Source organism: Hylobates moloch, unplaced genomic scaffold (genome assembly GCF_009828535.3).
Source record: "Hylobates moloch isolate HMO894 unplaced genomic scaffold, HMol_V3 SCAFFOLD_19, whole genome shotgun sequence".
Taxonomy (NCBI): Eukaryota; Metazoa; Chordata; class Mammalia; order Primates; family Hylobatidae; genus Hylobates; species Hylobates moloch.
The window spans coordinates 1,521,397-1,542,677 of NW_026652294.1; the positions used below are offsets into that span (position 1 = coordinate 1,521,397).

Consider the following 21,281-nt stretch of genomic DNA (forward strand, 5'->3'; position numbering starts at 1 on the left):
AGGTCAGGAGGGGTGGTCCCTGGGCTGTGCAGGAGGCACGTCTGTGTGACGTCAGCCCCAGAAACCTCTTACACTCACGCATGAAACAGATCACTTTGGGGGACAGGGCAGAGTTTGGAGCAGAGATTTTGTTCTGACCTTCACTGGACTCTTCCTCCTCCTCGTCATAGTCCTCCTCCTCCTCCTCTTCATATTCTTCCTCCTCCTCCTCCTCTTCATTCTCAGGCCCAAAGCTCTTCGAGGCCTCTAGCTCCTCTTCACTTTTCCCTTTCAGAAGGGCATGGATCCGCACGGCCTCCTTCCACGGAACGCCACCCAGGTCAGACGGGGGCAGGCGAGGCTCCTCCTCCTCCTCCTCCTCTTCCTCCTCCTCCATCTCAGACTCGGAACTACTGTGAGGAAATAACCACATAGCCAGAGTGAGGGAATGAAGAAAAGCTGAGAAGGGGAAGGGGAAGGGTCACCATCAGAAGCAATGCGTGTCAGGCAAAGCAGCTGCTGAGCAGGCGGAGAGAGACAGGAGGGAGGAGAGAGCGGGCATCAGCAGGACAGGGTACCCGGGCAAGAGGAGCCACCTACCCAAGCCCGACTAAGGGGACAAAGGGAAGAATGCCTCCTGCTCACAGACCTCTTGAGCTTCTCCTCAGGTGGACAGGGTGGGGAGGGGACCACTGAGGGCTGCCTGTGGGTCTGGCCCAGCCTCTGCCTGCGGAGGGGTGTGCAGAACTTGGAGAGCAGCAGACACCGAGATTGCTGGTTTACGTTTCACAGACGGCCTTGAGGGCACAAGCAGGGCAGTGGACTCGTTCTGATATAAACCCATAACCCTGGGAATGGAGAATGGATTGTCCTGGCCCGCTGTCTGGTTAGAGGAACTCAATTCCGCGTGAGTGCGGCCTGTCAGAAGCCTCTCAGGAGAGCTGTGGGCGTGGTGGGGGGGAGGGGGACCCAGAAAGGCCTGGACTGAACCGGCTGATGATCAAGGTCCGTGTGCTGGGGTGGGGTGACAGATTCCATTTCCCGGCACTCCTTAGAACCCTACCACGTGCCAATCCCTGAGCAGGACACTGTGGGGACACACAGGGAAATGACAGCAAAGGCACCGCTCGCTGCAAAGCCACAGGACAGAGATGGCGGGGAAACGGAGACAAACCTACAACCCCAGGGCCGTCGCTCCTGCAGGCTGCTGCACTGCCAAGCACTCCCCTCGCAGCTGCAGGCAAGTGCGGCTGACATAGGAAACTGCACGCCTGTGAGAATGCACACGCCACAACGGACACTACCCAAACCGTAGCTCCTTGCTCTGGCCACCCTCCTGCAGCAGTGTACCCCACTCCTGCCCTGTGGAGGGAGGCAGGACAGGAACAAAACCGGGTTCCCTGCAACCTGTGGGGCTCCAATATGCGCAAAAACCCCAACACTGCTGCACAAATGGAGATGTTTCTGAGTGTTTCGTGGTCTGATAATTCCCAAAGCACCTTTTTCAGGAGAGGGCTTGCCTGCAGTGAGAGGCCGGGGGAAATCAGCTTTCACGTTAAAAGCCATGGCCCGACCTCTGGCCCAACAAAATTCAAGAAGCATCAGGCACGAGGGGGCATCTGCCCTGACCTCCTGCGAGGGTGTGTCTTCTCTCTGCCCAGGCAGGCTCTCCCCCAGCCCGCTTGTGTGTGAGAGGGCGAACCAGTGAATACACCACAATGAACACTGAGGGGCACTGCCAGGGCGATCGCTGCCAGGTGAAGAATCTCGCCTTGTCCAAAGAGAGGACCCCAGCCCTCGTCCTTGGCTTCACGAAAGTAACCTAGACACGCCTGGGATGCCCTGCCTATGGGGCTGTCACTGTTTGCCAGAGGTTGCACGGTATCCAGTGACCCGGAGACTGAGATCAACCATGTGGACAATCAATCAATCAATCATTGCCTATGTAATAAAAACTCCAAACACAGAGTCTCAGTATTGTCACCCATCGATACCAAGATAGTACAGCCGTCCTGGCCCCACAGTGAGCACAACGAAAGCTGAGTCTGGTTCCTTCCTGGACTCACCCTATGTACTTCTTCCCTTGGCTCACTGACATCTGTACCCTTTCCCTGTAACGAACCATAACCATGAGTACAACAGCTTTCAGTGAGTCCTGCGAGCTCTAGCAAACTATCAAACCTGTGGGTGATACTGGGAGACTCCGGAACTCACCACTGGGGTCAGAAGTGGGGCAGTCTTGTGGGCTGTATTCCCTCTTTTCAGCTGGCCATTTCCTCACTGTGCCACACCAGCTCTGCTACTGGCTGGCTGTGTGACTGTGAGTTGATTATTTGTGCTCTCTGAGTTTGCTCAATGACACGTTCATTCATTCACTCGGCGAACATTTCTGAGCACCTACAGCTCAGCCAGTGGACACAGGAATATACTGCAAGGAGCTCAGGGTAGTGAATCGGCTTCACTCGTTCATTTACCTGAATAAAACTTACTCAATTATCTTCCCCTCACAACGCACTTGCTAGACACTGTAGGGAACACAAAGGTGACACAGAAAAGACTCTTATGCTCAGCTGGGCCCGGTAGCTCACATCTGTGATCCCAGCACTGTGGGAGGCTGAGGCGGGTGGATCATTTGAGCCCAGGAGTTTGAGACCATCCTGGGCAACCACGGGGAGACCCCGTCTCTACAAAAAATAAAGATAAAAATAAAATAAAAATAACAAGAGCTCCTTATTCTCAAGGGGAGGAAAGGTGTACGCACATCATGCTAAAGCGCAGCAGAACACAAGCACGGTGGGTGGAGGGCTGGGAGGAGAGGTCGAAAGTGGGCAAACCTAAGAATCTGGGCCACGGAAAACTTGGCATCTGGATTTTGATTATTTTTTAGAACTACCTTTATTGGTATTCTTTCTGCCTTACGCTTGTGTTTTCATTAATTTACTTTCTTATTAATGAACAACGATACATAACCTAGTGCATGTCATTTAACACCGTTTGAACATAAAATAAGGCTAAGGATGCATCTATGCTCATGTTAAATCTTCGCTGGGCCAAGGAAAGGCCCCCTGGTTCCTCCTTCCCAGCTGAGAAGCCAGGGCCTGTGCAAGGCTGCCTAGCAGTTGGCGGCCGGGCAGGGCCGCACTGCAGTTCACTGGGAGGGGGCCTCAGCACAGGCCTGTCCTCACCCTGCGCCATGTCGTGAGGACAGCTGCACAGGCACAATGTGGGCACTGAATAGATGCCCCGAGATGAGGCCAGCGAGGCCAGCTCACAGCCGTGTCGCATCAGCTGGTTTCACAACAGCTCAAGGACCACGGGAGCACAGAAGACAGCAGAAAGCAACCCTCACATCCGTGCATCAGCTGCAAACCCAGCCCACCTCCCAGAGACCTTGGTGCTTGCTTCTGCAGCTCCCAGACAGGCCACCCTCTCTTCGTGAAGGACACAGAGGAACCCGGCAGGGGTTTCAAACTCCTTTCCAGTCCATCATTTTCAAAGGACTGGGGCACTCTTTGGGTCGGACCAGGTCCTGTGTGTCACACACAAGATTGGCAGTGTGAATTCAGTACCTCGAGGCTCTGAGCACCTGCATCTCTGCAGGAAGGGTGCAGAGGAGGGAGGAACCTGCAGTGTGGCCGACCCTTTGGACCTTAGCCTGGAAACTTCTTAAGCACACTTCTTAAGCACACTACACCAGAAACAGATGCAACACAGACAACTTCTCCCTCCCTCTGGGAGGCTGACTTTTCAGAACTGCCTCCCAGTAGGGACAGGACCAGAAGATCTAGTCATCAGGATCACCTTGCCCTCATCACAGGATCTGTTTTGGCACTGGTGACAACGCACTGTCCTGTGAGATTGCTTGATTCGGGTCTGCCTCCCCCAGGGTCACACTCTCTCCAAGGGCAGGTGCCGGGTCACCACTGTGCTCCTCACAGGGCCAAGCGTGGCCAGGACAGCAGGAATGTGCCAGGGGCTGCAATGAAAGCCAGGGCAGGCTTACGCTACTTTCAGAGGTATCAGGGGTTGCACCCCGACTGTCTCCCGGTAAAGCCTCCATCAGAAGGTGCTGGCCGTTCCAGTTAGAAGAGTGTCCAGCAAAATCCCTCCCTGCCTCAGTTTATACCCAGCTACTCAACTCAAAGCACCTGTTCTGAAATTCCCCCCAGCTGTCTTCTCACTGAGACACTGGCAGACCTAGCATGGGAAAGAAATCCAACGGGCACGTGCACTTGATTCTAAACAGACAAGATTTGCTCCACTTGATGTGCTCTGCAGTCCTCTGCTGTGTCAAGAGGGGCAGATCCGAGGATGACAGTGATTGACAGAGGGCAGCCCTGACCACATACCCGCAGCACAAGGTGCTTCCCGTGGGTAGCTGATTTAATCGCACAAATGCTCTAGGTCACAGGGCTGCCCTGCTTTTATAAATGACAAGACCAAAGCCTAAGGAAGTTGGGTCATTTGCATAAGGAGAAGTGGGGATTCCCACCAGGGTCAACACGGAGTCATGCTGTGCCTTCCTGGGTGGTTCTCCCAGAACCCAAAAGTTCCCAGCCAGTAGCCTCTGTCAGGATGGCAAGAACAGGAAGAAGGTCTTGATCAAGCTCCTGGCTGCCTGGATGCAACCTGAGAAGTGCAGACCAGGAATTCAAGCAGACCCTACCATGAAAGAGCAGGCTGCTGCCAGGAACCACTTGAAGTTCCTGGGAGGTTATTTATTTATTTATTTATTTTTTGAGGCGGAGTCTTGTGCTGTCGCCCAGGCTGGAGTGCAGTGGTGTGATCTAGGCTCACTGCAAGCTCCGCCTCCTGGGTTCACGCCATTCTCCTGCCTCAGCCTCCCAAGTAGCTGGGACTACAGGTGCCCGCCACCACGCCTGGCTAATTTTTTGTATTTTTTTAGTAGAGACGGGGTTTCACCATGTTAGCCAGGATGGTCTCGATCTCCTGACCTCGTGATCCGCCCGCCTCGGCCTCCCAAAGTGCTGAGATTACAGGTATGAGCCACCGTGCCTGGCCCCTGGGTGGTTTTTAAAGAGCAATGGGGAACCATGGTTTTCACTTTTAAATTAACCCACTCGTAATCAGAGGGACTCTGAAATCCTCTGTCCTGTTGGGCCGTGCCCCTAGGTTCCCTCCCCTGACAACTGTGCAAACACTCTCCTGCTGAGGAGGTAGCTGGAGAAGATGCACATCATGCAGCAGGCTTCACACGGTGGAAATGTAATCCATGCTAAAACTAGCATCCTGCTCGGCAATGGCTCAGGAGCTGCTTCTGCAGGAAAAGGGGGTGAGGCGGGAGGGAGAGAACAGGCAGAAATCCCCATTTATTCACGGCCAGCCCTGAGGGAGCGGCCTTCTCTCACTTGCGTGTTATTCTGACAGCAACGCCTGCCATCCACTTTTCTGTGACCTCGCCTGTCCCATCAGAAAACATACCTGTGTGTGCTGGCCCTCCTGACATCTCTCTAGAGCCAAGAATGTGGAAACGCTAAAGAACTTCAGCACGTGGGCACTGCACCAGCTGCCTTTGCTGCCCGGGGCGCATTCTTCCAGAAAGGAAGGCAGTCACAGAAAACAACACAAACATCACAAAGCCAGCCCTCCCTTGGCTTTGGCCAACTGGCCTTTCCAGTGAAAACAAAGGTGCTATTTCCAGGGTCTCCTCCAGGAGATAGGCCCCATCTTGCCTGCAAGGTACAGGCATGAAGCTGATTAGGCCTGGGCCAAGGGTCTGTGACAAGGCTTGGGATTTATAGGCGCCTGTGTGACTAAACCATGAACTGATTATGAGACTCACCTGGAGGATCTGTTCGACACTGACATTCCTGGCCTCCACCCCAAACCCACTGAATTAGATACTCCAGGGAGGGCCTAGAATTTACATTTTTTTTGTTTTGTTTTGTTTTTGAGCCAGGGTCTCACTCTGTCACCCAGGCAGTGAACTCCTGGTCACAAGCGATCCTCTTGCTTTAGCCTCCTGAGGAGCTGGGACCACAGAAGCGTACCACCATGCTGGCTAATTTGTAGAGACTGGATCTTGCTCTGTTGCAGCGTCTGATCTTGAACTCCTAGACACAAGCAATCCTCCTGCCTTGGCCTCCCACAGTGCTGGGATTACGGGTGTGAGCCACCATGCCTGGCTGCAATTATATTTTTAACCAAGCAACCCAGGTGATGTTCATCATCAGAGAAATTTAGAAACATTAAAGTGGTGTTTCTCAAATTGTGGTCTTTGGACCACAGCATCACCTGGGAACTTTTGGGAACTAAAAATTCTGGGGCTTTACCCCAGAGGCACTGAATCAGAAACTCAGCCCAATGTGTTGTGCTTTCATCACAAGCCCTGGGTGACTCTGGCATGGGAAAGCTTGGTTACCAACATTCTCGGACAGGGTGAGCTTGAGCCAAGCCCAAGTCCCGGCATTAACCCCGTTTAGGGAAACCAATACAAGGCTGCCTGGCCCTGCCCCTGACCCTGCGGTGAGGGAGACCTGTGCTGCACCAGGAGAGTAACAGGAGCAGTAACTCCGGGCATCAGGCTTTGTCCGTGCTTTATACGACTTAATCCTCAAAGCAAACCGATGAAGTGCAGCACCTTTGCGGATGAGGAAACTGAGGCAGGGAGCGGTTAAGTAAATTGCCAACAGCCAGCAGGTGGCAGAACTGGGCTTCAAATCCAGGCTTTGTTTGACTCCAAAGTCAGGTTCTGAAACATCACGCTGCTGTCCCCTGCAGCAGAGGCCAAAGTTAAGAGTTCACTGAACTTGTGAAATGAGAGTTCCTTGGCTTGAATGGTTAATGCCTTAAAACGATGCCATTTCTCATCTTCCAGTCTAACTAATCTCAGCAAGGAAGGACCGAGGGCTGGACAGGCCCCCAACTCTGTGCTTGGTGCTGTAGGGAAGACAGAGAAAAACACCACGCACTTCCTGTCCTGTGTCCTACGGCCACCCAGGGAAGTAAGACAACATTTATAGCTCCTTCCCCTAGATGCTTTTTTTTTTTTTTTTTTTTTTTTTTGAGACAGGGTCTTGCTCTGTCTCACAGGCTGGATTGCAATGGCATGATCCTGGCTCACTGTAACTTCTGCCTCCCTGGTTCAAGTGATTCTCCTGCCTCAGCCTCCTGAGTAGTTGGGATTACAGGCAGGTCCGGATAATTTTCATATTTTTTGTAGAGACGGGGTTTCATCATGTTACCCAGGCTGGTCTCAAACTCCTGGGCTCACGTGATCTGCCTGCTTCGGCCTCCCAGAGTACTGGGATTACAGGCATGAGCCACCGCACCAGGCTGGGCTCTTCACTTTTTTTTTTTTTTGAGACGGAGTCTCCCTCTGTTGCCCAGGCTGGAGTGCAGTGGCACAATCTTGGCTGACTGCAACCTCTGCCTCATCCCCCCAAGTAGCTGGGATTACAGGTACGTGCCGCCACACCTGGCAAGTTTTTGTATTTTTAGTAGAGACAGGGTTTCACCATGTTGGCCAGGCTGGTCTTGAACTCCTGACTTCAAGTGATCTGCCTACCCCAGCCTCCCAAAGTGCTGAGACTACAGGTGTGAGCCACCACACCTGGCTGGGCTCTTCACCTTTTTTTTTTTTTTTTTAAGATGCAGTTCCCCTTTTTTTTCCCAGGGGGGGGGTTTTGGGGCCAAACCCTCCTCCCCTGAAACCTCTGCCTTCTGGGTTCCAGTGATTCTCCTGCCTCAGCCTCCCGAGTAACTGGGATTACAGGCGACCGCCACCATGCCCAGCTAATTTTTTGTATTTTTAGTAAAGACGGGGTTTCACCATGTTGGCCAGGCTGGTCTCGAACTTTTGGCCTCAAGTGATCCGCCCACCTCAGCCTCTCAAAGTGCTGGGATTACAGGCATGAGCCACCGCACCCGGCTCTTCATTTTTAAGAGACTGTTTTTCATTCTGTATAGCACTAAATGCTAATTTTAATTATCTTTTTTTTTTTTTTTGAGACGGAGTCTCACCTATCCCAGGCTGGAGTGCATTGGTGTGATCTCAGATCACTGCAACCTCCACCTCCTGGGTTCAAGTGATTCTCTTGTGTGAGCCACCGTGCTTGGCCTTTATTTTATTTTTTAATTTTAATTTTAATTTTTTTTTGAGATGTAGTCTCACTCTGTCACACAGGCTGGAGTGCAGTGGTGCAGTGGCATGATCTCGGCTCACTGCAACCTCCACCTCCCAGGTTCAAGCAATTCTCATGCCTTACCCTCCCAAGTAGCTGGGATTACAAGTGTGCACCACCATGCCCAGCTAATTTTTGTATTTTTAGTAGAGACAGGGTTTCATTATGTTGGCCAGGCTGGTCTTGAACTCCTGACCTCAAGTGATGTGCCCACCTCGGCCTCCAAAAGTGCTGGGATTACAGGCATGAGCCACTGCGCCCAGCATGAATGCTAGTTTTAAAATCTTTTTTTAACTTCAATCTGAGCAAGATGAGGCATGTATTGCATTGCGTAGATGCTGACTGATTTCATGTTCTCTGTGCTGCCCTCCTGCCATACCTGCCATAAATGCCAGGGGTTAGTCTTCCTGGAATGTCCTTGCTACATTACATGAACTTGCTGCCCCACTGCCTCTCACAATTTATAAATTACAGTGGAGAAAATGGTGCTGACCCACACTCAGCCCAAGGTCAAGCCAGTAGCTCTGCTCAAGGGTTTATAAATGCGTTCTGACACACAGTATCTCTCACCCTCACTGCAGGGTCAGTGTAGAGAGAGAGGGCTCCCCCTCATCTGGACACAGTGGGGAGAGTGGGGCCTCCATGGGTGCTCTGGATAGGGAAGCAGAGTTCTGGATGAGGATGCGCCATCAGTGACAGCTTTGCAACTGCAGGCACCAAGGCAGAGGCTGCCCCCGGCATGCATGGAGGAGTGGTCTGTGACGCAGCCCAAGAATGAATCTAGGCAGAGGGTATCTGACATGAGGGCTGAGGTGGCGGGTGCAGCTGAAAGCAGATCGGCCCAGCAAACACCTCCTGGAAAGCATCCTTGGACCTTAAAAAAAACTGCTCTGCTCTCCTTATCCCCACCTGTTCCTTTCATCATGGCTAAATCAAGGTGCCTGGTGTGTGATTCAAATGCTCTCCAAGGCCACTCGAGGCCTCTGCCCCTTGGGGTTGCAGCCTGTGTTCCTGTCCTGAAGCCCTGCAGGACACCAGCCCCCTTTTTGATTCTTGGCTCTCTTGATCATCTGTAATCGGCTGAGCACTTTGAAGCCTTCTCCACTGATACGGGAAGCCCTGGGGTGCAGGGCAGCAGATATAGGGAGTCCTGGGGTTATAGCATGCACATCCCCAAAGGTGTCACCCAGCTGGATGTGATTACAGCTCCGGGACTGCCTAAGCATGCGTCCACTGGTGCTGCATGTGGTCCCTGGAGTACAGGAGAAAAAAAGATACCTGGGGAGATGGACTGGGCCTCCCTCAAGACGGCCTGGTGCACTGGTGGCTGAATCACCCAGAGTCCCTCCCCGTGTGCCCGTCCTTCCCTCTGCTGAATCTGTGAACAACCCGGGGGCAGAGACTGCCACTTTCCTTCCCAATGACAAACTTGGAGCTGGGGACATGTCAGGTCCTCAAGGAATAAATACTTCCTGAATGTCTTAATTGAGTCTGATGGAGGAGTCCTCAATGACTAGAAGATGAGGCTAAGAACCTAAAAGGGACTGGGGAGAATGGACTGCAGGCAGCAGGAAAGACAGGAGGCCTCCCTTCACCGAGAAGAAACCGAGACACACAGAGGTGAGGAGGCTCTTAGGGCCGTGTGGCGGGTGGGCGCCCTGCAGCCCTGCGTGCTGACCTGCTGGCGACGTCCTCTTCGGCACCCGTGTCCAGCACGCTGCTCAGGTTGTGCTCGGCCTGAGTCTCCTCGGGTACCTCTTGCAGCGCCTCAGCCTGCCTCAGGGACAGGCGGTAGTTCTCCAGCTCGATCCGCTCTGGGGTGCCCCTCAGCCGCTTGGCAATGCTGGGGTCCTCCAGGCCGTTCACGCCTGAACCTGCAGGACAAGCACACAAGCACCGCACTGAGGTCCAACCACAGATGGGGCGTGGGGGTGGGGGCTGACACCCAGGCTGCAGGCCCTCCTGCCAGGACTTGGGGCAGGACAAAGGTCAGAGCATTCGCAGAGTTGCCAGAGGCCAGAAAAAGACCCCGGCATGAGAGTGGGAATTTCACTATGCAGGAGAAAGGAAGGTGGCCCTGTCTGCCCTCCAGGTCAGGGCGTTCTCTCTCCTTCATCACCCTGAACCTGGCCCCCAGAGGGGAGACACAGTCTCTCCGCAAGAGTGACTGGTGGTGAGGGGTGCGGGCCAGACCGCAGGCAGCCAGGAGCCAGGTGCCCCTGAAGCAGCCTTGCCTAAGAAGGGCATCCCCGGTGCAGTCTGCTGCAGGGATCCAGGCCCCCACCAGGTGCATCCCCCACTGCCTGCCCTGGGATCCAAGTCCCCAACAGGCACAGGCCACACCAGTGAGGGGGCCCGGCTAGCTGCCTGAAGAACGTCTCATGCTGCGGATCTGTCTCCTCACAGTTAGATAAGGCACTTTCGGTTTCATAAGGCCACGTGGGCGATGCTGCCCCTACCGCAGCACCGCTGCTCAGAGGAAGGACACCAGGCCCGACCGCTCACAGAGGTGGCGCCCAGGCCTCTCTGCAACGCACAGGCACACACACACCAAGTGATTTTAAAATCCCATCACTCCGGCTGGGTGTGGTGGCTCACGCCTGTAATCCCAGCACTTTGGGAGGCTGAGGCAGGCAGATCACAAGGTCAGCAGATCAAGACCATCCTGGCTAACACAGTGAGACCCCGTCTCTACTAAAAATACAAAAAATTAACCGGGCGTGGTGGCAGGCGCCTGTAGTCCCAGCTACTCGGGAGGCTGAAGCAGGAGAATGGCGTGAATCCGGGAGGCAGAGCTTGCAGTGAGCCGAGATCGCGCCACTGCACTCCAGCCTGGGCGACAGAGCGAGACTCCGTCTCAAAAAAAAAAAAAAATCCCATCACTCCTCCTCCACTACCATTCTTTGGTAAAGAGGCACTTTTCCCATTTTTAACTTTATACTTTCAAGTACTGCTATGGACTCGGATTTTTGAAAATGTGTTTTACAACTGTGCTCTGTCTCCTTTAACGTGGAACAGTTCCGCTGCCTCCCTTATCACCACCACTATTCTCTGTTGACGTCCCTTGTCCTCTTGATCCTGGTCAGAGGAGGCCGTCATGAGTCCTCTGGTGTGTCCCCTGTAATACGAGTAGCACCAGGTCGAGGTGGAGGCAGGCAACCCCAGGTCGGATTTCCTCATCTTACAGATGCCTGGCTCCACCAGTAGTTGGCTGAAGGGTCTTAGAAAATTTACAGAACTCCTCAGAGCTCGTTTCCTGATAGATAAATGATGGCAACACCCACCTCCCAGAGCCGTCATGGACACCGAGTGACACGACCCACACATACACATGTGGGGGTGCATGTTGACCCTGCACCCCACACACACGGTCACCTTCCTCTTCCACTTAACGCCTGCTACCTGGGGAGTGCCCAGGAAACATGAGTGAAGCAGCAAGTCTGGTGTCCAGTAACATTTCTCCACCACTGTGTGCATACTCCTGGAAAGCTGCATCCACAGGCTCTGGAGAGCGAACAGTCGTTACTGAGAAACAGGGCTGAGGCACAGTGCCATGTGGTAGCAGCCTGGTGTTACCAGATTTTTTTTTTTTTTTTTTTGAGACAGAGTCTCGCTCTGTTGCCCAGGCTGGAGTGCGGTGGCACGATCTCGGCTCACTGCAAGCTCTGCCTCCCGGGTTCACGCCATTCTCCTGCCTCGGCCTCCCAAAGTGCTGGGATTACAGGCGGGAGCCACCATGCCCAGCCGTGTTACCAGACCTTTAAGGAGGCAGAGAAGGGGCAGAGGTGCTGGAGGGAGAAGGCCATGACTGGGCTGCCATCCTGGCTGGGCAGGTCACCGATTCCTGCAACATTCTAAGCTCTAGGAGACAACGCTGGGTTTTGGCATGCCACATCATACAAGCCAGTGTTGAGAGACAGGTGGTCCATCAGGCAAAACCTGGCTAAAGGAAAAGTGGCGGGTGATTTAGCAATTTTTGTGGCATGACAGGTTGTGCACAAAGTGTTTTCTGAAAGCCTGCACTTCCGTTGTGTGCAGTATTTGAACGTCTTTGTGGCGGCCTCAGAAAGAGCTTTTAACGAACCCTGGTAGTCACAGGATAAGGTCTTGGCACATCTGTTGGAATTACTGGCATCCTCCACCAAATAGCATCTTCCAAATTTACTAGAGAATCTTTACTAAAAAAGCAAGATCCAGTGGTGTATTCATATACAAATTCAGGTAATGGTGTGATGAAGGGGCAAAACATGAATACTTGGGTTCACTTGTGCCCTGTACACGTGCCCACCTGTTTTAGCCTTTGCATCCTTGGTGGGGGACCTTTTTAAACATCACTGCTCCATTCTTCAACACCGAGCTCAGGGCACAGAAAGAATATGCGATGATGCTGGGCTAGGGCATCTGGAAGATGAGGAAATGTGGACTACGGGTAATGGCAGAAAAGAGGCAGAGAGCAATCCTGATAGATTCGACCTCAAGTTTCTCCAGACCTGCCCTCCCAGGCCTGGGACAGTAAAGGCCCTAACTGCACTAGCTCATCACTCCCAAATACCAGTCTTCCCACCCCTTCCTTCTCCTCATCAAAATCCACGGCGGCCACCCCATAATGAACAGGGGAGGGCTGAGGATACCCTGTCTGCGGCGCCATTTGATTCTTTCCATCATTTATTTTTGACAACTGCCATTCAATGGAAAGCAGATGAGGAAGGAAGATAAAGTCAAGCAACTACCCAAGAATCAGCTTTCTGAGAATTCCATAAATACGGAACAAAAAGGGGTATTTCTTTTAGATGGGAGAAGAAAAACAGGATAAGAACTATCACTTCAGGGAAACAAACAACTAACAGCCATCAATTCAGATGGAAGCGATTTTACAGTAGAGTGAACAAACACTCGGGAAGGAAAACACTCGGGAAGGAAAACATTCAAGAGGTGTCTGTTTGACGTGGGTAACGTGGGGAACGCATACTGTCTGGCAAGAATTCTACTAGGACCATGGGCAACAAAGCAGATTACAACACTCTCTACTCTAAAAGAGCTTCAGTAGCACCTGGGAGAGGGCCCTGCAGGAATCCTTTCAGTACGACGTGTCAAGTACCATGAGCCACGTATGCACTCATGGGAGAACACAGAGTGAGTCAGCACACCTGGCGGAGTCAAGAAAGGTGTTCTGGAGGCATATGGAGTTAGCCGGCTGCAAAAAAAATACATTCTGTGAAGTAGGAACTATCATTTGCAAACGAAGTAACTGAAGTTCAGGTCACACAGCTAGTGAGCCCTGGGGCCAAGATCTGAACATGAGGAGGAAAGGCATCACTCAGGATATCACCACGCTGTCCCTAGACTTACAACGAGAAGAAAAACCAGGCACATGTTCACAACAGCCCTATCTGCCTTCCCCTTTGGGTATCTTCACCATTGTCTCCTCCCCACTGTATTTTCTAGGTGAGGGACACAGCACTTCACGAAAGCTTCTTGGGAGCAGAGAATCTGGCATCTAGAACGACAGACACTCAGTCTTCCCACTGTTATTGCCCTGGAGATTCTGCAAATCCCGCAGACTAATGGGTTGTCAGGCAACAGAACTTGGCAGTCCAAGCCCAGGGCCAGAGATCTGGAAGGGAAAATGCTGATTTAATTTTGGGCTTGGCTACAACCAACAAAAAAGAAACCAGAAGCACTGGGAACTGTTCAGATCCTTCACACGCCAGTCCCCGGAGAAAGCCGGCAGAAATGCTGCGCTGGGGACAGTGGAAAAGGGGAGCTGGGAGGCAGCAGTTGCCTCTCCTGTGCCAGACCCACCAGGCCATCGAGCCAGGTCCACACAGAGCTCCAGCTCACCATGTGGTGAGACAAGGACACAGAGGCACACTGGCAGGCCATGCCCGGGGGTTCAGTGTTTCTAAAGGGAAGGTGGCACTCAGAGGACACTGGGCAAGGACCCCAAACTCACCAACTGCCAAAATATGCTCCACATTCCCAGCCCTTCACCTCAAAGTGCCATGGGAAATTAAAAAAAAAAAACACGCACGCACAAACAAATCAAAACAAAACAATCAGCATCCTTGATTCTCTGTCCTGAGCAAGGGGCTTTCTGTCAGATGAATCAGACGGTGATGAGAAACCAAGATAGTGAGGGCGGTAACAGTGGGGGCCTGGGCAGCAAAGACAGCCCTGTGACCTCCTCCCTCATCAACTAATGGCAGAACCCAGGAGGAGAGAGCAGGAGTGCAGATGTAAACAAGTGCTTTGCAAGGTGCTGGATTGCAAAGCCGAAGTGCACCCCGCCTGTCAGGCTAGCTGGCCCTACCCCCCTTCCCTCTACTTCACATGCCTTAGTGCAACAACAACCCAACAGGGACTTTCCAGCTCAAAGTCGGATCAAAGATCTGCAATAATTTCCAAGGCCAAGTCTTCACTAAGTCAGGGCAGACAGTTCTCAGGTCACTGGGAGGCCAATTACAGCCCCACACATACCACAAGGAAACAGCTCCCAGGATCTGGGCCACATCCTAAATAGGAAAAAGGCTCTGGGCCTCACCTCAGGTTCTGTTTTGGAATAGTCACTGCCTGCATGAGCTCCATACATCATTCTGGAAGAAACGTTTCTCCTAACAGGACAACCTGCTCTCCGCTGATGGGCAAGAGCTGGCAGGGGGCTTTACTTGCTTCCACCTGACTCCTGGAGAGGCATCGGCGGGTGCAGAGGATACTAAGAGGCGGGGTCTTCCCAGGGCCTCAGTGGGCAGCTCCTCTTCCTCCTCCCTGCAGTGGTGGCAAAGGCCCCTGTACTCGGCACACCAGCTGCTGAGGACACTTCAGGGCTCTGGGCCACTGAGAAGGGTGTCGCATACGAAATCAGGATGTCCAGGGCCTCTTCTGCCTCTTTCTGGCCTGTCCTCTCACTCCTTTTTCCTTTCCTTCTTTATGAGCTTGGGAAAGTTTGAATGGAATCCGAGTCTGACAAGGACTGAAGGACAGGTGCTGTGTACACAGACTGATTCCCATCCTGTTTCCCATGTCTGTTAAGTAGGACGGCTGCAGGGGTTCATTTATCCAATCACTGATTCAACAAATGTTTCTTCACCACCTGCTTCCAACCAGACACCCTGCAGATGCTCAGGCACACCAGTGACACAGCAGACAAGATCTGTGCCCTGGGGCAGCCCACATTCTGATAGCTTATGGGTGTCACCCATCTGCTAAGAGAGGCTGATGACCTCAGGGAGATAAAAGAGGCCAACTGTGGCCACCTTCCGGCATCACCTTCCGGCAAGAATGGCGGATTCTGTGATTGAAATGACTCGTCCATTTGAGAAGTGTGCTCCTGCCATTTTGGAATTCAGAGATTCTCCTTAAGCTAGTCCCTCTCATTCCTGCTGCTTTTACCAGGCGGTACTGGGTATTTTCGCTGTGACTCTGAAGAAAGATCAACTAACATCATTTCAGCTTGGTTATTTCTCTTATGTTTTTGTAGGAACAGGGTCTCACTATGTTGCCCAGGCTGGGCTTGAACTTCTGGGCTCAAACGATCCTCCCAGCTCAGCCTCCCAAGTAGCTGAGATCATAGGCGTGAGCCACCACACCCAGCCCAGCTAACGTCATTTCAGCTGCCTTCCCCATGTGTCCACCCAAAGCCTTCCCCGTCCCGATCTTCTTGAACTGAAGGAAGCACCAAGCCATGAACCCATTCTGAACCGCAGCGTCTCAGGGGAGATGTAAGGAAGAGAAACGTGAAGAAATGGCCAGGTTGGCAGCATGAACCTAAGTTTCCAGATCCGCAGCGAAATCGGTCACAGTGCCGTTCATGCTGTCTGATCCACCGCTCTCAGAAACTCACAAAATCACCCTGGGAAACTGTGGTGCCCTCTTCGCACAGAGCCCAGATCATGGACAGGGGTGTAAGGGGGATCCATGCCTCCATCTGTTTGATCCCGTTCCGGTTGGAAGCAGTACAGTCCCTACATTCTTCCACACGTCCTCATACACTGGGAAATGGGGATGAAACCACGTGAAGTGTGGCTGTTCTGAAATGTCTGGAACCATGTCTGGCACAGACATTTTCCTGTTTAGGGCCAGGCCTATAGAATGTATGAAGCTGCAGAGGGACCCCACTGCCTGATCTGGGCTGGTCAAAATACAGTGAAGAATCAGCTTGGATACTGGTTCACTCCTATCTCGCTTTGAGCTAAAGTTCCCACAGGAGATCCCATTGGCAACATGGCTGCCATCCTGACTTAGAAACCTGAAGTAGTGGGATGGGTCACTACCTGCCTTGGGGACTTCACCACTCCTCTGGTCAAGCTGCCCATCATCTGGTATCTGCGGGAGAAGGGCTCTAGCCTATTTTTAGGAGAAGTCACCCCTGGGGAGGAAAGATTCAGAGGGCTTGTTAAAGGGCCCTGCAGTGTACAAAAGGTCTTCCTGCACTTATTCTCAGGCACCTGGTGCCACCAACTTGGGCTTTTCTCCTCTGCTGCCCCATTCACTTGCCTTAGCAGGCTGCTTGATGGGGCTCACATTTTTATACCGTTGACAGCTATGTTCTCATTCCAGGAGGGCAAGCTCCAGAGCTGTGTGTGGAAAGGAAGTTTCTAAGCCACTGCTATGGCAGGCAGGGTGGTTTCTATCCCCACACGCTGTCCTCCAACAAACTTCTTCTGCGGCTTCCTACTAGCAGGGAGCTGTGTTCACGAGTTTTTTCCAAGATCACATGACATGAGGTGTTTCTTGCTAGTGAAGCGGGCGATGAGGGATAAGCAGCAGTGTTTGTTGAGCGACTACCTGTGCCGGGCACTACGACAGGCAGGCTCCACACACGGCCTTAAACATTACAAATACCACAAGTCCCTGTGATTATATTGAGGGCTCTGGGTCAGTGGTGTTGAATAACATGTCCAAAGACTCACATGAGCCAGAGCCAAGGCTAACCCTAGTCTCTAAGAGTCCTTCCAAACAATCATGCAGGAAAGCATTTGTTTGTTTTTGACACAGGGTCTCACTCTATTGTCCCAGCTAGAGTGCACCGGTGCAATCGTGGCTCATTGCAGCCTCAAAATCTTGGGCTCAAGTGGTCCTCCCGTCTTAGCCTCCTGAGTAGCTGAGACTACAGGTGTGTGCCATCACACCTGGCTAATTTTTAAATTTTTTTTAGAAACAGGGTCTTGCTATGTTGCCCAGGCTGGTCTTAAACTCCTGGCTTCAAGTGATCCTCCTGCCCTGGCTTCCCAAAGTATTGGGATTACAGGCATCAGCCACTGTGCCTGGCCCAGAATGGAATATGTGTATATGTACATATGTGTGTGTGTGTATATATATATATATTTTTTTTTTGAGATGGAATCTCACCCTGTCACCCAGGCTGGAGTGCAGTGGTGCAATCTCGGCTCACTGCAACCTCCATCTATCAGGTACAAGCAATTCTCCTTCCTCAGCCACCCGAGTAGCTGGGATTACAGGCGCCTGCCATCATGCCTGGCTAATTTTTGTATTTTTAGTAGAGATGAGGTTTTACCATGTTGGTCAGGATGGTCTCGATCTCCTGACCTCAGGTGATCTGTCCGCCTCAGCCTCTCAAAGTGCAGGGATTATAGGTATGAGCCACCGTGCCTGGCCGAGTTAGTTTTTCACTGTCAGGTTATTTTTACTGTTATGATTACATCATCTCCCACGGTGCCTTTCTGGCGATGGAAATCCTGGTACACATCAGTGTATCTGGTCAAGGCAAAGAGGTTTCTTTTAAGCTATACACCCGACTCTCCAGTAACATACAACTCACCAGTGTGTCATGCAGCTCTCCTGAAAACGTATTTTTCACATGTTATACTATCTCACAGGGAAACCTTGACTTGATTTGTATCAACTGGCCAGGCCATCCTTCCTGATGGCTGCTTCTTGGCGTTGGGAGGCTGTGGACATGTCTAAAGCACTGGAATTCAGCTGGGTCTCCTCTTAAATTGCACGAGTGCTGCACTCTAGCTGTCTATCTTCACTACCTGCCCACCTGGATGTAGCTGGGTAAGATCTCAGAAAGGGTAGTGGTTATGCGCTGGGGTTTGAAATATTTTAACTCTTTGGTTCAAATACGTGGCTCATGAACCGGGAGGTTCCATACAGTTACATAACAAGTAATCTGTCAAGTCAATAGTTGCAGGGCTGATCTCTCAAATCCTAAGGGGCAGGTGAAGACAGGAAGGATGGCTTCCCCCCTACTTCTGCCGTCATTACCCGATCCTGCTTCTGGCTCCACTTCACACCCTCGAAGGGCTTTTATACACATCTTTATTAGGGCATCTCTCCCCTTCTGTTCAGGTCTGAATGGACTCTAAAACCAGAGGCTCTGCTGGGGAGAGGGATTATTCTCATCATCTTTGTGTTCCTGAAGCCAACAGTGCATCAGGGTAGACAGTCAATCAAGTATTTTGAATAAATGATCAGGATAAAGGATTCTAATCGTATGTCTGAGCTTCGCTCCACTATAATGTTGAGCATATTCTGGCCTTGGTTTCCTCATCTTAACACAGAGACTTTGTGACCACCATGCTTGTCAGGTAGGCTGGTGCCACGCAGGGCCCCAAGAACAAATGGGAATAGCCGCCTCATGAAAAGGGCAAGGCTACCAAGACAGCAACAGTTCTCATAGCACTCAGGAGAGATTCTGATGAAGACGCCAATGGCACAGAGGACATCAAAGTTCTGAAAAGAGACTACCTCGAATGGCTTGATGTCCTGACACAAGCACTTCACTTCATGGTAGAGAGGAGTTTGGTTCTGGGAAGCAGCTTGCTCACCAGAAAGGGGCCCAGTGTTGACACATGGCGGGGGAAGGGCAGAGGAGGACACGGATCAGCACGAGCACGTCCAGGCTGATGTGCTTTCCCTAAGACTCCAGGCTCTATTCCGACCCTCCTGTCCTCCAGAGCAGAGTGCCCCTGGCACTCCCAGTCCAGAATGCATCCAAAGCCAGCTCTGATGTGACCCTCCTGTGAGCAGCCACACAGCTTCGGCCAGGCTCGGTCTACATCGCAGGATCCACAGAGACAAACCCACGTTCCAACAAAAGGCTTCTCTTAAATAGGTTCAGATGCCTTTCTTTTAAAGACACAAAATCACATATACATACTCCCTTGGCTAGCTGCAGATGTGTTTTTGGAAAGAAACTAAAGTTGCCTGCCGCAGTGCCCATGACTACCCTGTAAAACGTCAATCACAGTCACACTCCTGTTTTCACCTGTCAGAAGGCCACTGAGGCTGGCCTGGAAGAGAATCATTAGTGTCTAGGGATGGAGCGGCTGTAAATGAGCAGGCAGACACTAAGAACAAAGGCTGATGGTGCAGGAGCGCCACAGCCCAGGCTCAGGGCACCCTTTCTGCAGCATCAGCAGCAGCTGAGCAGCTGCTGGTCTATCGTCACCCATAAAACACCCATTCATGCACTGATTCCAAGAGGAAATCAGGTACCCTCCTTTCCTCCAAAGGGGCCACAGGGTAACACCAAGGCTCCTGGGTCTAACCAGCAACCCCAGACAGGCACTGGGGCCACGCATAAAGCCTTGCTCTGCCTAAAAGAAAGCTACCTGGCTCCTACTCACCCTTCCGACTTTCAGGTTAGGGGTTGAAAATTTAGCTTAATGAAGGCCGGGCCTGGTGACTCATGCCTGTAATCCCAGCACTTTGGGAGGCTGAGGCGGGAGGATCACCTGAGGTCAGGAGTTCGAGACCAGCCTAGCCGACATGGTGAAACCCAGTTTCTACTAAAAATGCAAAAATTAGCCAGGCATGGTGGTATGTGACTGTAATCCCAGCTACTCAGGGGACTGGGGCAGGAGAATCGCTTGAACCTGGGAGATGGAGGCTGCAGTGAGCCAAGATCGTACCACTGCACTCTAGCCTAGGTGACAGAGCGAGACTCCATCTCAAAAAAAAAAAAAAAAAAAAAAAGGAATATTTAGCTTAATGTAAATCCTGTATAGGACTGCTTGTGCTTTTGTTACTATAGTGAAGAGCCCCTAGGGTGTCATGGAATCAGTAGGTGACTTTACATCCCATTCACGCAGGCTGAGGGAAAAAGCAATGCCAAGTTTACCCAAGCAGCCACGGAGATTTAACAGTGCTTCAAAACAGCTGGCACGCAATGCAGGTCAACTCCCCCAGCCCACTCTGCTGTAGCCTGGAGACAGCCAAGCTCTCACCTCTTCTGCTTCCCCCAATTTCTGTTGGCTGAAGATACATCCCAATGGGCCACCTTGTCCTAACCCCACAGCAGGCACAGGCCAGAGAGCGAGGCCCGTACACAGCCAGTAGAAACGATTCTAATTCACCCTCACTCTAATTCTTCCGGAATTTCCTGGAATCCCTGCCAATGACAATCACATTTGATATTCTTGTAATGCTTTTAAATAAACAAGTTTCATACATCTTATACGCTCTTCACAGCAACTTTAGCAGACAGAGGAGTAGGTGGCATTTTTCTTCATTTAAAAATTTTATACATGGTGAAACTGAGGCTCACAGAGGTTATGACGGCAAGCATGACAGGTGGCACAACTGAAACTCAAATTAACATCTTCTGTTTCAAGATCTGTGCTGGTTCCATCGAGACCCAGCTCCACTCTCTGAGGCTGTGGCCACCACCAAAGGGTGTGCACATCCACTGGGGTACAGAAACAACACAGGATCTCTGCTTTTATTTTGCAGGTCTGCCTTCTAAAATGATCTGCACCCGTCTGTCCTACAGCATGCAGTCTTTGTATGGGGTCCCGATGTGTGAGGAAGCACAGCCACCAGGAAGTGTGTTCACGGTTTTGTGGGGGCTGACAGGTCTGGAGGCGTGGGCTGGGAGCTGGCAACACTGTTCAGGATCACTTTTCTGATTCTCACCGTCCTCTATCCTGATGGCCTCCTCTACCCCACCCCCACTCCTCCCACAATATAAATGAGGCTGACAGCATGTCAATATCATGTCCTTTCGTCTAACTTTAGTCTAGATCCGTGGTTCTCAACTGGGGTGATTTTTCCCCTGGGTCACTTGGCAATGTCTGCAGACATTTTCTGTTGACACAGCTTGGGGAGGATGTGCTACTGATGTCTGATGGGGAGAGGCCAGGGACACACCCGACACACCACAAGGCACAGGACAGCCCTCACAGCAAAGCAGGA

General features: G+C 51.9%; 1 protein-coding gene across 12 annotated transcripts in view; it reads right to left on the reverse strand.

Moving 5' to 3' along the window:
- Positions 1-21,281, reverse strand: part of MICAL3 (microtubule associated monooxygenase, calponin and LIM domain containing 3) — a 225,285-nt gene that overhangs the window by 42,898 nt on the left and 161,106 nt on the right. For all 12 annotated transcript variants that reach the window (XM_032140059.2, XM_032753933.2, XM_032753937.2 and 9 more), the window contains 2 exons: positions 9,802-9,997; positions 139-392 (listed from right to left, as the gene is read on the reverse strand). In XM_032140059.2, the coding sequence (XP_031995950.1) occupies positions 139-392; positions 9,802-9,997 (450 nt within the window). The remainder of the gene's footprint in view (positions 1-138; positions 393-9,801; positions 9,998-21,281) is intronic.